The sequence below is a fragment of the Anabrus simplex genome, chromosome 1 (assembly GCF_040414725.1).
Source record: "Anabrus simplex isolate iqAnaSimp1 chromosome 1, ASM4041472v1, whole genome shotgun sequence".
Lineage (NCBI taxonomy): Eukaryota > Metazoa > Arthropoda > Insecta > Orthoptera > Tettigoniidae > Anabrus > Anabrus simplex.
The window spans coordinates 24,821,152-24,837,991 of NC_090265.1; the positions used below are offsets into that span (position 1 = coordinate 24,821,152).

The following is a 16,840-nucleotide window of genomic DNA, read 5'->3' on the forward strand; positions in this document are numbered from 1 at the left end:
TCAGGCCGAAGGCTGGTTTGATCCTCCACAGTTCCACCAACAGCTGTCATAGATAACCTAGGCGTCACTGAAGAGGCCTCTTACCCAGATGCCGCAAGATCGATTCCCAACCAAGTATGAGATTTTACCTGGACCTGAGGGCTGTTTCAAGGTCCGCTCAGGGTGTGTGATTACAACTGAGGAGTTATTTGATAACAAGATGGCGGTCCTGGTCTAGAAAGCCAAGAATAATGGCAGAGAGAATTTGTTGCACTGGCCATGCGTCACTTTATAATTTGGAAGTCTTCGGGCCGAGCGGTGGTCACTTGGAAAGGCAAAGGCCCCTCGGGGCTGGTAGTACCAGTGGGAGTGGGGCTATGGAACAAAATATCACATCAGTATAAAAATAACATAATAAAGAGGTCCAAAACTCACAATTTAATATGCAAATTTTGTTTGTAGAATACCGCTGCAGGTGTGGCATGGACAAAATCCTCCAATTTTCCAGGGTAAACCCTCAATGAAGACCATGTGCTTTGATGATGATGGTAATGATGAACGTTCTTGTTGTTTAAAGGGGCCTTACGTCTAGGTCATCTGCCCCTAATGGTACGAAATGAGACAAAATGTAATGATAATTTAAAAGTCCAAAATTCATTCACTGACCAGAATTTGAAATGTGATGTTGAAGAATGAATGGATGAATATGAATTTAAAATAATCAGCGGATCAAAGTCGTAATACTGAAAGTTCAAAATAATTCTACTGACTAGAATTCAAAAAGACCACAATGAACAATGATTATGAACTTAAAACAATCAATGGATCCGACCTGCAATGTCGCACCTTCCCAAAAACTATATTAAAACAACAATATTACTGACCAAAGGACTGCTTCCACAGCACAAGCCTGAAACAATGATGCTTGTTGTCTAAAGGGGTCCAAAATCCAGGTCAACGGCCCCTCATCATGGCACTTATTGCTGATAAAGTGGTATTTCTCATGTTGCGGTACTAATCAAAATTAGTATAGACTCACGGTGTTCCACACATTATGGTACTACTCACAAGTATTGTACGTCACACAGGTAACGCAGACCAATGGTGTTTCTCACATAATGGCGCCACTCATAGGCAAAACCTGCCCAGGTTTCCTATCAACTTCACTGGAACCACTGAAAAGACAGCACTCGACTGGAACCCCCTCCCCCAGGTGGTCGAAAACATGGCCATCCGAAGAAGAATTGGGAGAAAGACAATTGAAGAGGAGTGCCTAGGAATGGAAAAACTTGGGATGAAGTGAAAATGCTGGTTAACAGTAGAACCAGATGGAAGCAACAGGAATTATAACTGGGAAAACGGAGCAAGAGCTTGATATTAGGTGCTTGCCAGTTCGAGGGTTAATAGGACCAAGAGTTGAGGAAGCATGTTCGCTTTCAAGGGGGTCCCAGGTCCATATTTTTTTGAACTGCTGTACTTTTTCTGGCCATAGATAAACTTGCATAATACAATTATTTTTCTTCTTCCTTGTCCCTGCATATATCTCGCAAAGATCCAGGGTCTGCTTTGACAAAATTATATAAAGCTCGTAATCACTGAAATCAGTTGAGTAGTTTCTGAGATTACCCTCTGTAAACAAACTCACAAATAGTACAGATTATATAAAATTGTCCAGACCACTGGTAATATACATGAACTGTGCAGGTTCAGTGGTGCCAGCTTTTGTGATTTATTGATTTGTTTATTTGCATATATTTTTAATTGTAAAACTCTGAGATTTGTCGATGATATTGTTATTTGATCCGAGTCTGCTGAAGATCTGGAGAAACTGCTGAATGGTACGGACACAGTCTCAGAGAAGGAGTACAAAATAAGAATAAATAAACTGAAAAGAAAAGTAATGGAGTGCAGAAGCCAGGTAGTGCAGGAAACAGTAGATTAACAAATGAAGTATTAAAAGAAGTACATGAATACTGTTACTTGGGTAGTAAAATAACTAACAACCGGGCTGGCTGTGCGGTTATGGGCGTGCAGCTGTGAGCTCGCATCCGGAAGATATTGGGTTCGAATCCCACTGTCAGCAGCCCTGAAGATGGTTTTCTGTGGGTTCCCATTTTCACACCAGGAAAATGCTGGGGCTCTACCTTAATTAAGACCACGGCCGCTTCCTTCCCATTCCTAGGCCTTTCCTGTGCCATCGTCCCCATAAGACATATCTGTATCGGTGAGACGTAAAGCAAAAAAAAAAAAAAAAAAAAAAAAAAACCTAATGATGACAGAAGCAAGGAGGACATGAAATAAAGATTAACACAAGCAAGGAAGGCCTTTCTTAAGAAAAAAAATTTGCTCACTTCAAACATTGACAGAGGAACTGACAGATGGTTTCGAAGACTTTTGTATGGAGCTTGGCACTGTTTGGAAGTGAAACATTGAAGATGACTAGCTCCAAGTTGCTTTACGTCGCACCGACACAGATAGGTCTTATGGGGACGATGGCACAGGAAAGGCCTAGGAATGGGAAGGAAGCGGCCGTGGTCTTAAGGTAGAGCCCCAGCATTTGCCTGGTGTAAAAATGGTAAAACACGGAAAACCATCTTCATGGCTGCTGACAGTGTGGTTCGAACCCACTATCTCCTGAATACTGGCCACACTTAAGTAACTGCAGCTCGGTCAAAAGGAAAACAGAAGCTTTTGAAGTGTAGTATTACAGAAGAATGCTGAAGGTGAGATGGGTGGATCGAATCATGAATAAAGAGACAGTGAATTAAATCAGTAAGAGAAGAACGATTTGGTGAAATTTTACATGTAACTAATCTCATGTTTAGACCCATATTGAAATTTATTCACCGACTCGTTCAGTTACATTTTGAAGGAAGTGCAGGTGGTAAAAACAGTATGAATATGGCAAGCAGATTCGAGTAGACGTAGGATGTAGTAGTTATGTAGAAATGAAAATATTAGCACAGAATAAGGTGGCTTGGACAGCTGCATGAAACCATTCTATAGACTGATGACCCAAAACAACAACAACAACAACAATAGCTTTTAGTGCCGGGAGTGTCCACGGCTGACCTGGGCGTCTAGATGTGGGATGATGATGATGTAGGGAGAGGGTGAAACCGAATATAGGAACGTAGCTTACTCCTGTCAAATAACAGCAAAGTGCCTGCTGAAGGCTTAATGTCTCCATCCGACGGATGAATCTCCATCGCGAGCAGCATATACCCTCACTCCATATGAACACTGCAGAAATATTTGGAAATTAATCCAGGTTTTTGGCATGCAATCAGGCGATCACAAATTGTATACCACTACCTCTGATGGTGAACATTTTTTCCAGTGACAGGACTCGAACCAGCTAACCACTCTGTCAGACGTTAACAAATCAGGCGGGCAGTTTTCGTGATAAACAGAATATCAATCAATCTGTTGCTTATTTATTCCATAACTTAAGAAAGTACATTTCAACATGACAAGAAGATGATTTATGAAGTAGTCATACCTGGTACAGTGGGCTCAGTCAGGTAGATGAGATCAGGAGGTAAGACTTCAGGGATCCCACCAACACGTGTGCTCACCACCTGTAAACTGAGGAACAAACCAACGTCGTATCACCTGGATGACAATTATTTATTTATTTATTTATTTATTTATTTACCATAAAACCTTCAGGGCCGATTGCAGAAACAACGACTAGTTTTAAGCCTTAGACAACGTCTACGTCGATCACAACCTTTCATTGCATAAACAATGTACAGCCGGTGTTCAGCTAGATGTCGTTTAAACTTTCAATATTGGTTTGAAAATGGAAACAGAAGTATCTTTCATGCAACTCTATGCTTTTAAAGATAAAAATTTCATAATGTTCCTTATTGAACTGTATCACAATTAAACTAAAATAAGAAATAAAATGGTTCAACCTATTCAATACAAGTAAATAAGAAATCAGTGTTACAGTCTTATTAGATTAAAAGCGGTACCGGTTTCGACCACCAATCTGGGTCATCATCAGCTGATTAAAAACACAAAAACAATGCATAGGAAAGCAGTTGAAGAGGCAATATAAGACAATAGGATTAGCAGTGTGCGATTTTAAATCATAAAATCCAAAAGAAGTCGCTAATATGAAGCACGGCGCAAGCCCCTAAAGATGATGTAGATGTTGATTCCTATAGGGAACCTAGAATATTTGTCCTGAATGAGTAAATTTATAATACCAATATAATGGTCCGTTATTGGACATTATAAATTTTCCAGCTAACTCATTCTTGGTTGCCTGCGTTTCGTCCTCGTGTGCTAAGTTAGGCTCGTCAGTTGGGACTTAGCACACCACCCAAGATGTAAGGCTAGTGCATACCGTGGAAGCCACTGCATAGGCTATTTGAAGCCACCAGCAGTGCCAATGCACTATGAGAGCTATGTCTCATTTCCAAAAATACTGTCAGGCGCGAAGTCACAACATGATTTAATAAATATGAAGTCCCAAAAATGTGTAGAAGTCGAAGACAAGTCATTTAATTGAAGTGAGATCAAATACAGTAGAGACAATACACGACACTCAGCAAGATATCGAGGGACAGCTATTAGAGCTTTCTCTAGTGGATTGACCTGAGAACTACTGATTCTGTCATAAGAGCACGTGTATTTGTGTGTAAAGTTTTTGGTATTATTTATGCGTTTTCAGTGAGCTGACATAATTAAATAGTAGCGTGTGTCATTCCTTGATATCTCCTCTTAACATGAGGGGAAAGGTATGTGCTGTGTTTGGCTGCAGTAACTATGAAGTAGAAAAGAATGCGCGGTCTTTCTTCCGTTTCCCTCGTGACAAGAAAATGTAATATTGTATTTGCATGTATATTCTTCCAGTGACAAAGAGATTTGTATAGTACTTCATAATCTTCTTGACCTGCTCGACCCATATTTTAACTGGCTTAAAATATAATACGCATATTTTATTGTATAGTGCAGCAGTTAACCTTCAATACCGATGTGTTGTTGTAGGTGTGATCTGTGGGTTTGATTTAATTCAGGAAAATGCATATGCATATGAGTATGGCTGGTTGTGTTCCAAGTTACCCCATTTGGAATGCCGTAATGCGTTGTCAAGCACTGAAGAAAATATGGGTGATTTAAGAAATGTACATATTTTTTTGAAACAATATGATGATGCAAATTTGCTTTACCCTAATGTAATGGCATTATGGCAAGTATTGCTTATAGGGAAAGTTTGAATGTTTTTGAGGCTAAATTTATAGATTTTCTTTCTGTTAGTAGGCTTCAAGTTAAAAGGAAAATTGTCCAGCTCTTAAATGTAAATTCATTGAATCATGTGTGTAAGGAATGTGTCGATATCTTTGTTGACAAGTGTTTTAACACATTCACACCCATCATCTGAGCTGGCTATTTAAAGAGCTGGCCCAGATATTTCAGCTGTTAGTGGCAGAGCAAATAACAACGAATTCTTTTCACAATAAGTTCTAAACTAAACAAGATATGGAAACAAAATTTTCCACATACCATTAATGAAGTCCTCTAGAATCTCTGTAGGGTGTGGTGGCTAATGCAACACTTTCCTGGGTGAATGGGAACACCACACTTTCCACAAAAATAGCGTGTTTCACTAATAATTTTATTTTTGAAGCACACTTTGCACCTTCTTGAAGGGAACTTGACTTTATTCAATGGTGGAAACTTGAAGAGAATATGCTCTTTTCTCTTCCCATCTAACCTAAATGGTGGATCCTTGGCCGGTGCCCTTTTTGGAGGCAAAATCACGGGATGTTGACTTAGAGCTGATGAAGTAGATGGAGCTGAGATGTCGGAGAGAGGTGACTGTACTTGTATGTCGGGTTCACTTTTTTCCTGGAGCAAGTTCCTAACTACTGTCTGCATGAAATTCAGAAATGTTTTTGATTTTTGAGGATTCGAGTTCTGGAAGAGCCGAAATGCGTTAAAAAGTGAGCAGTACAGTAAATAAAAAAACCTTTTTTGGCCACTTTATAGTTTTCCTCATGAAAGGATAGAGCGCCAAGTACTGGTCTGCAGTATCAACACCATGTATGTGTTGATTATAGTCGGTCACAGACTCTGGTTTCATTTGTATTTTTCCAGATTTCTTTGTTTCGACCATTTCTGCCGAATGGATGGTAGTTACCATAGTAATAACCTTTTTGTCCCTCCAAGAAACAAGCAATACATCCTCATCCCTCCTGAAAGTCATTTCCCCCCGTTTGAGAATTGCCTGGTGTTCCTTTAGATCTTTTCGTACACCCCTATTTGACCGTACTGTTCCACATACGGCAGTGTTCTGTTCCCATAATTGTTCGCGAGTCCAACGCTATTGTAATAATTGTCCATATAGACTGTATACCCCTGGCCAAGATAATTTTCAAGCAGCTAAAAAACTGTGCTTTGTAAATTCGCACCACTTGCATCATATATCATGAGTTTACAGATGTACCCCATGTTAGACTCGCAAACCATCCTCACTAAAATGCCATATTTTATTATTTTACCGGGGTTGTATACGCGGAATCTTAGGCGCCCTCTCCAGGCTAGTATTCCTTCGTCCAGAGCAACTTTCTGTTTGGGGGTATAAAGTTCTGTAAATCTGTCCGAAAGTTTCTGTAAAATGGGTCTGATTTTATACAATCTGTCAGTGCTGTGCTCGTATCCGCTGCTGTCACTAAAGTGGAGAAATGAGAGGATATTTTCGAAGCGATTTTGTGACATTGTCTTTGAGAAAATAGGAGTAGAGGAAATTGGACCTTCTCTCCAGTACATTCTGAGACATGGTTTACTAATGATGCCGGTAGTGAGCATCAAACCCAGGAACTGTCTTATTTCTGAAACAGTCATCGGACTCCACGTTTGAGCAAGAGAGTGTTTAGAGAAGGGGCGCGGCGTCGCACTAATTACATGACTTGCATAGGTATTCGAGAAATTCAGCTGTGAGAAATAGATTTACAAATGACATCTTGTTGGTGTTTTCTGTTTCAATATTTATACCTGGTTTAGCAGTAAATGGGATTGCAGGGGGGCGGTATAAAGGCGAACATTCAGGTACTGGTACTGTGTTTTCTGTCACGTGTTCAGGAGAATCGTCTTCACTGTCATCACTGTCATCACTGTCATCACTGTCATCAATGTCACTTTCAATTTCACTTAGTTCAGGAATCAGTTCATCACCCGAGTCTTCATTGAAAAGGATGTCGGAAATTTCGTCAACACTTACTTTGTCCCTACACGCCATGGTTGCACTTCAGAACACGACTATACACACGCTTGTGCAATCACAAACCAACTATGCAGCCAGTTGGGCCAGCGCTAGGCTACCTTCAGAAACAAAACAAAAAAAAAGTGCATTGGGAGGGAAAATCGCCATGGCCATGTGGTTTCTGTTGAGTAGAAGCATTCATAAGGGTATTACCATCTCTCTCGCACATATTTGTGACCAAACTAGATCCCAGCTGCGTAGGAACAGCTGCAATTCAAGGTTGCGCTTATCTGGGCTAACTTGGATACGGTCCACAGCATGCTCACGCGCTATAGGCAATAACTCGGATACGGGCGTGAATGTGTTAATATGATGATACAATGCTTTTAAATGAAAAAAAAAGAAAAATCTAGCCCTGAACGTTCAGGCAGGAATTCTAAAGCTAAAAAAGTAATGCATAAATGAAAGATCAAGCCCTTTCACAGCAGTCCATTTCACATCTTGATTATATGTCTAATTTCAGTCTTTAAATAATAACCTGTTAAATAATTCTTCATTCATTTATCGAGAATTGCTTTAGCAACTTTGAAGTTAATATCTTGGTAACACTTTCTTTCTAGACGCAATATATTTATCCATTTCCATATATACATTTCCATTGATATTTGAATTTAGTGCAAATTTTCAGGTCAAGCCACTAGGAGCGCCACTTGGAACTTGTCCCCCATTTTAACAAGGCTAAATCCGGAAGTGTCGCGTATTGTCTCCACTGTATTTAGTGAGATGCTAGCTCCTGAAGATCAGCGCAACGTAGGGCGTAATCAATGTACGGCACTGTGCTTTTATATGCCGACGAAACTTGGTGAAAAGCTTAATGATCAAGGCAACCAATGAAATTCGTCAGTGCATGCGCCAAATCATAGTCAGCTGTTGTCTTCCTATACATTACTCAAATATGGCTATGCATGAGCAGGACTTGCCTACAGATAAGAATATCACTTTCAATGAAAATAATATCTCATAACATTATCGACACTAAAGCAACACTTTACAAAAAACAATATAAATATGAGTCTCCACCTTATCAATACAAAATTAATTTACATTAAGCTGGTAAATATAGTCAAGACTAGTTTCGACCCCTAGGGGGTCATCTTCAGTTGACGCATTAAAAATGTATTTTTTACAAAAACATCACATGTAGTGGTAAAAGCTTAAATTAATTTGAACCGATCATAAATGTTGGTATGTCTGGTACATTTGGGCTATTGTATGTGTCAATTTTGAGTTTTTAGCACACAGTGTGAAGGTAGTTGATTAACTAGTGTGCATCATCCATGAAGTCACATGTTATTTTTATGCTACTACCATCCAATTTTTTTTTGGGTTATACAATGTGGAATATACATACATTTGTGCAAATCAACAGTGGCAAGTTTAACAATATACATTTAAAGTTGGTTCATAAATTACACAAATTGGCTATTGATTAGTCATATGAAAATGTAGGACATTGGTTTGAACACTTTGACTGAAATATCAATGTAACACCTTACTGGCATATATCTTAGATGCTAAAATCAGTTTATAAAGCCTGTTATTCTTGATTGAGTCTTGGAATAGGGTTAAATTTTTTTTTAAATAAAAACTATTTGCTTAGTATAGGCATTAAATAATGCTGTTAAAATGGACATATAACTAAAACAGTGGTATATGTATGCCATATATGCCTGGTTAAAAACACATTACATTAATGTTATTGATATGTGGTGCTACAAGTACATTGTTTTGGAATAAATGGGGTTGACGAATTTTTCACAACAGTCTTAGATATAGTGTTCTGATAAAATGGGTCCGTAAAAATATTTATATGTAAAAAACGGTTAGGTAAGTATTTGAATAATCCGCTTGCAGATCAGGTAATACTTAGTTATATATCTGGAGATATTTTAGGCAGCTACTAATGTTGGAGTTATTAGAAATCTTGAATATATTAATGGAGCATGTTTTTCCATCCGTATGTCGTGATGTTTTAAGTTGGTGACATTTGTCAGAACGTGTTGAAATTATGCGTCTTGATGCACGTTGATTTTATCATGGAAGCGTATATGTTGTAAAAACAAGGTACAGTATGTAAGGTGTTGGAACCGTGCATTCTTTGTAGCTGCCTGTTGAGATCTACAGCTACAAAGAATGCACGGTTCCAACACCTTACATACTGTACCTTGTTTTTACAACATATACGCTTCCATGATAAAATCAACGTGCATCAAGACGCATAATTTCAACACGTTCTGACAAATGTCACCAACTTAAAACATCACGACATACGGATGGAAAAACATGCTCCATTAATATATTCAAGATTTCTAATAACTCCAACATTAGTAGCTGCCTAAAATATCTCCAGATATATAACTAAGTATTACCTGATCTGCAAGCGGATTATTCAAATACTTACCTAACCGTTTTTTACATATAAATATTTTTACGGACCCATTTTATCAGAACACTATATCTAAGACTGTTGTGAAAAATTCGTCAACCCCATTTATTCCAAAACAATGTACATGTAGCACCACATATCAATAACATTAATGTAATGTGTTTTTAACCAGGCATATATGGCATACATATACCACTGTTTTAGTTATATGTCCATTTTAACAGCATTATTTAATGCCTATACTAAGCAAATAGTTTTTATTTAAAAAAATTTTAACCCTATTCCAAGACTCAATCAAGAATAACAGGCTTTATAAACTGATTTTAGCATCTAAGATATATGCCAGTAAGGTGTTACATTGATATTTCAGTCAAAGTGTTCAAACCAATGTCCTACATTTTCATATGACTAATCAATAGCCAATTTGTGTAATTTATGAACCAACTTTAAATGTATATTGTTAAACTTGCCACTGTTGATTTGCACAAATGTATGTATATTCCACATTGTATAACCCAAAAAAAAATTGGATGGTAGTAGCATAAAAATAACATGTGACTTCATGGATGATGCACACTAGTTAATCAACTACCTTCACACTGTGTGCTAAAAACTCAAAATTGACACATACAATAGCCCAAATGTACCAGACATACCAACATTTATGATCGGTTCAAATTAATTTAAGCTTTTACCACTACATGTGATGTTTTTGTAATAAAATACATTTTTAATGCATGTCAACTGAAGATGACCCCCTAGGGGTCGAAACTAGTCTTGACTATATTTACCAGCTTAATGTAAATTAATTTTGTATTGATAAGGTGGAGACTCATATTTATATTGTTTTTTGTAAAGTAATATCTATCAATACGGAAATGAAACTTATAAACAACACTAAAGCAACACACCACCATACGAGGAAGTGTAGCTTTGATTATAATGTTGTTATGGTGAGTGAAATCAAAATAGCTTCTGGGAAGGGAAGATAAAACTATATTAGTGTGTAACCGAATGAGTTGTACGGGCTACATAGATGTAGCTTGCATTCTGCAGATCATATGTTTGAAACGCACCATCGGCAGCCCTGTTTTCCATAGTTTCCCCATTTCTACATCAGGCCACAGCTCTTCCTTCCCATTCCTCGCCTTTTCCTATCTCATAGTTTCCAAAAACTTACCTGAATTAGCACGACTATTATCTGCAAAAAAACATTCATACGCACACAACCTACTTTTCTTTGGCATTATTATGTGTGCTTACTTGGCATTTAAGATAATAACTTAATCCCTCCCAGTTGATGAATATGACAGCCCTCGGGACAAGTTATTCTGATATGGATGTAATAAAAGTGACCTTTAATTCCGGGGAAATTATCCCAAATATAATAAAATATATCAGCTGCCAAGAAGTGCAGTCAAGTTGACAATTACCGGATTGTCGCTTCTGTCGTATGTTTCATGCTACATGACTTCTAATTGCGATTCACTCCTATAATTTGAGGTTAAACAGTGTTCTTGGCAGTGCTTAAACATAGCCGGTTGAGCATCGGTTTTAGACAGTGTCTAAGTGATACATAACGTCTTTGCAATGTGGCAGCCATACTTAGACATTGTTTAACCGTACACATTGCCTAAATACTGTTTCTGCAATTGGCCCACTGAGTTTAAGAGTGGTTTAGTGAAAAAGGGCAAGCCCCATGTAGCTGCTTCACAGACCCACTAAGCTAATATTGACAATAATTACATTATTCACATATTTACAGTCGTAAAGTAATTCATTCACTCGCCAACACTTACCACTCGCTTTCACTCTCGTTCATGTACACACAGACATATACCACATCTTTTTTATTTTTATTTTTTTGCAAGTTTCTTAAACTGCATTAGAGGCAAGGTGTTTTATTTTAGGCAGTAAGCCATTCCAGAGTGTTGAGTAGCAGCCGTAGTAACCGGATTGGTAGGAGGTGGTACGGGCAAAATTAATGCCTCCGTGGACAGAGCGAAAGGATAGGAAAAGACAATGAAAAGTGTCAAGGTTAACGGAGCCAGCAATGGATTTTCGAAGGAAGAGTAAATCAGTTCTTTTGACAATAGTTTCTATAGAGGGGAGGTGGACACCTTGAACTTCGGCTCAATTGAAATTTTGGTTGAGTGCAACATATTTAAGGAGCCGGCATTGGTCGGAATTCTGTGCGTCGGCCTTAACCAGCATTTTATGAATCACTGTCAGAGGCATCTTTTTATCGTGGTGCAGCATGTTTCTTCAGCCTTACTTTGATGCATGCATATCAATTTGGTGTTGTCAGTGCTGCACTGTGTCTTGGATCGGTTGAACTTTGTGTGGCCAGTCTTGGCTTGAATTCTGTGGGTTATGCATGCAGTTTTGTTTTGGTGCCATTGTGTCTGTACACCGTTTGTTTCATTCCGTGTGTTTGTGTGATTTACTTTGTGGCTGGTGGTGGCCTGCAGTTGTTTCGAGGCTGGTCCCTGAATGTAGATGTGATGTGGATGCTGCATGGTTTGTGTTGAAGGGGTGGACCTTAAAGGTGGAATATTTGGCTATTATTGCCATCATACTTAGAAAAGAAATCCAAGAATATGTGGAGTCTACAACATGCATCAGTGATAGGATGATGGTGATGAGACTCCAGTTTGAAAATGGCATGAAAGATCTGTTTCAGTTGTATGCCCCACAAGCTTTTTAGAGGAAGTGGACAGACAGATAGAAGATAAGGAAGTGCTATTGATGGGAGATCTAAATGCACAAGTTGGAATGGAAAGACAAGGAAGGGAAGATGTTGTTGGGCCCTTTGGATATGGAAATGTAAATCCAGACGGCAAGTTGTTGGTGGAATTTTGCATGAGGAACCAAATGATTGTTGTAAACAGCTGGTTTAGAATTTGAGAAACAAATTTGCTTTGTCTTCTTTCGATCTCAGTAAGTAGACATTTATCACACGTTTAAAAAAGAAAATAGTTTCTATGAGATGTACTGTAGTTATGATATGTTTCTAAGTTTTAAGAGATTTGGCTTAACCTCACTTCATAGGTTATTGTTTGTTTACAATTGCCCCATACTTTTTGTTGATGGGGGTAATTGTAAACATGAAAACAGGGTCATTGTAAACATGTTTTATGTGTCTCCAGTGTTACCTTTTGTACTTTTCAGTAGTCAGGATGCCAAGGAACTATATTGGAAAGAAACCCCCATCCAGTTATACAGTGAAGGATTTGCAGAATGCTGTCAGGGATGTCAAAAACCGTAACTGCAGTTATCGTGAAGCTGAGGAAAAGTATGCTGTTCTGATATCTGTCATATATCACAAGATTAAAGGTCGGAAAGTACCAACAACCAAAACTGGAGCTGGAAGAAGCACAGTTCTTTCTTCAGAAACAGAAGAAAAAATTGCACAGTGTCTGATAGCTCGTGCAAAAATGGGTTATCCATGCCATAAAGAGGAACTCAAGAAGTTAGTAGCAGATTATGTTAGAGCTAATAATATTCCTACTCCTTTCAAAAATTGTATATCAGGCGATGACTGGTACCGTGGTTTCATGAATCGGAACCCACAGGTTTCCTTAAAAAAGTCTGAACATCTTCAAAAAGCGCAAATGATGGCAAGAGATCCTCATGTTGAGTACTCTTTTTATGATGATTTAGATACCTTATATGAAAGTATCAGTATTAAAGGGGATCTCAGCAAGGCAGATGAACCTGGCTTTGGAAGTGATCCAACGAAACTGAGGGCCATTGCAGAGAAAGGAAAACCTTTGAATCGAGTGTCGGGCGGTTCCGGGCGGGAGAGCACTACAGTTTTGGCTTGTGTTTCTGCAGATGTCACAACTTTGCCACCGTTGATAGTTTTTAAGGGAGCAGCAGTTCAAGGATGTTGGATATCTGAGGATGCATTTCCCGGTACTACGCACGAAACATCAAGGAATGGGTGGATGGAAGAACCTGTGTTTTTTTATTGGTTTGTGGATGTATTTGTTCCACATGTTCAACAGTTACATGAACAGAAGAACCTGCCAGACCAGGAAGCAATGCTTATATTTGACGACATGCCAGCCACATTAGCCTTCTTATAATTGAAGAAGCAGCTTCATCAAAAATTCATCTCATAAAGTTGTCCAGTCACTAAACTGACCACTTGCAACCTCTGGATAAATGTGTATTTGGAACTTTAAAAACTATGTGGGATAGAGAACTGGTGAAGTTTGGAAAGGAACAAATGGGTGTTGGACCTGGACGACTGGGTAAGCAAAGGTTCTCAAAAATATTAGGCATAGTGTGGAAGGCTGGAATGAAACTGGAAAATATAAAGAAAGGTTTTGAATCTACTGGTCTCTTTCCTCTAGACCCATCCAAATTTGACAGAGAACTTTTCTCTCCACATGATTTAAGGTGATACAAACAAAGTAAAAACGCCCAAGCTCAAAGGTGCAATTCACGTGTTTCTGAATTAAGCCTACATGAGGAATCTCCTAATGTAACTACAGATGAGGACCTGCATCCATCTGACAGAATAATTACAGAGCAGGCAGTAAACACAACAGTTCGAGACTTGAGAACCAAATCATCATCATCATCATCATCATCATCATCATCCTAAACCATCTCCAGTTTCCCGGGTGTGGTATATGAGCCTCCTCCATCTCATCCTGTCCTTGTACCATTCTTCCTCCACCAACTGGTCCCAATCATGACCTCTCAGCAGTACATCGCTCTTAACTAAATCTATCCATTTCCTTCATGGCCTTCCCACGGGTCAGCTTCCTTCTACCTTTCTGTCAAATTCCTTCCTTGCAGTTCTGTTTACTGGCATCCTCTTAATGTGACCAAACCACTTCAGTCTTGATATCTGAATCTTATTGAGGAGAGAATCATCTATTCCTACTTCTTCTCTAATTTTCTCATTCCTAATCTTGTCTTTCCTGGTTTTTTTGGATCATAGTGCGTAGGAATTTCATTTCAGCTGCCTGAAGTTTGAATTATCTCTATTGGTCAGTGTTGTGGTTTTGAGACTGTATGTAAGAATTGGTGTATAATAGGACTTGTACAATGTCATTTTTGTTTTCATGGGTATTTGCTCATCCCACAGCAGGTGTTTTACCTGGTGGTAAAATTGTGTTGCCTTATTGATTCGATTGTTCACCTCATGTTTTGCTAGGTTGTCATTTGATATAATGCTACCCAAGTATTTGAAAACTGGAACGCTGTCCAGTTGGGCTTCATTTAACATGACTATTGCTTCTGCTCCTTCCCCATACACTTTCATCACCACCGTCTTGGTCTTGCTGATGTTTAAACCATATTTCTTAAACTCCTCATTCCAGCTTTGTATTCTCTCTCCCAATTCCTCTTCTGAGTCACTCCAGATCGCAACATCATCTGCAAATGTGAAGGCTTTGATATCTCCGTGTTCTTTCCTTTTAATAGATTTCATTACTACATCCATTACAATAATAAATAGAAGTGATGACAATGAGCTGCCCTGCTGCACTCCTCTCTTTGTTTCAAACCAGTCCGACAAACCACATCCTACTTGAATACAGCTTCTGTTCCCACTATATAACATTTTCACTTTGTCTATGAGGCTGTCTCGCACTTGAAGTTCTTTCATACATTGCCAAATTCTTTCCCTTGGTACACTATCATATGCTTTCTCAATGTCCAAAAATATTAGAAATAAAGGCTTGTTCTTCTCCCAGTATTTTTCCATTAGCATCCTAATTGCAAATATAAGGTCTGTAGTTGACCTTCCTGGTCTGAAACCATACTGCTCTTCTTCCAAAATTGGTTCAACAATATCTCTGATTCTGGTCTCTATTATTTTTTCCAATATTTTCAGGACATGAGACAGTAGTGTGATACCACGGTAATTAGTAAATTTTCGTCGGCTTCCTTTCTTGAACAGAGGTACAATGATGCCCATCTTCCAGTCCTCAGGAATAGTATTTTCCTCTCATATCTTGTTGAGCAGTCTGTAGAGCCATTGGATTCCTGGACTTCCCGCTGCTTTCAGCATATCTGCACTGAGTTCATCTATGCCCACTGCCTTTCCTTTCTTCATGCTCTTGAGCGCATTTTCAACCTCAAGCCATATAATTGGTGGTTCAGGTGTGGTTCCTCGACTTGGCTCTCCTCTATCCGTTGTTATGTTTTCTGTATCTCCATTCAGCAGCTTTTCGTAATAGACCTTGAGTTCTTGTTTAATTTCTCCCTCTTCTTGTGCCAGAGTTCCATCATCACGTTCTATTGCTTTTATGGTCTCTTGATCCCTTCGCTTGTTTTTCACTACTCTGTATAGCAATTTCATATTTCCTCTACTGTCCTCTTCCAGTTTGTCTGCAAACTCATTCCATTTCTTCTCTTTTTCTTCCCTTACAATGTTCTTTACAGCAAGTTTCTTGTTCCTGTATACTCCTTGAAGTCTTTGTATTTCTTGTTCATTTCGTTCTTGTCCCTGTTTTTGTTTTTTCTTGTCCAGTGCCTTCTTTATTTGGTTTCTTTCTTTCACTGCTGTTTTCACTCTATCATTCCACCATGGTGTCTCCTTTTTTCTTTTGATAGAACTTGTAACTCCACATAGGTTTTTGGCTTCTCCCACAAAGGTGTCTTTGAAGGCCTTCCATTCTTCATTAACGCTGGTTACTTCACACTTCGGCAAAGTAAGACAGGAATCTCCCATTAAACCTACCAACATTATTGACATTTTTGCTAGTAAAATAAGAGGAAAGAATTTAGGTTGGTGTGAAGATGAGAGAAAAATTAGTGAAAAGAAAGCTCCCACATCACGATTAAAACAGGCAAAATATGGTGTTCTCACTGCACAGAAGATAATGGAGAGACTAAATGAAGGTGAAGCTGCAAGATCTTCACTGAAAAAAAGAAAATCAGATGTGGAACAATATGTAAAGGATAAAAATGGATCAAAACATAGGCCTAATCATAAAAGGAAAGGTGGTAAAAGAAAGTTAGAAGAAACCTCAGAATCAGAAAATGAGGAGGGTATGTTTTTGGCAGATGATAGAGTCCTATCGAATTGAGCGAAGAAGAGTCAGATGCAGAAGAGGAAAATTTCTTCACAGAAGAAGGATTTAGAAGTTAGAAGACTGGGTTCTAGTCAAATTCCAAAAGAAAAAAGGATATTGTTTTTATGCAGGTCAGGTTGTTGAACTGGGTGAAAGAGATGT

At 38.6% G+C, this 16,840-nt stretch overlaps 1 protein-coding gene across 2 annotated transcripts in view; it reads right to left on the reverse strand.

The window, feature by feature from the left end:
- The window catches only part of PIG-A (phosphatidylinositol glycan anchor biosynthesis class A), a 137,394-nt gene that overhangs the window by 32,453 nt on the left and 88,101 nt on the right, over nucleotides 1–16,840 (reverse strand). For both annotated transcript variants that reach the window (XM_067138723.2, XM_067138724.2), the window contains exon 8: nucleotides 3,482–3,567. In XM_067138723.2, the coding sequence (XP_066994824.2) occupies nucleotides 3,482–3,567 (86 nt within the window). The remainder of the gene's footprint in view (nucleotides 1–3,481; nucleotides 3,568–16,840) is intronic.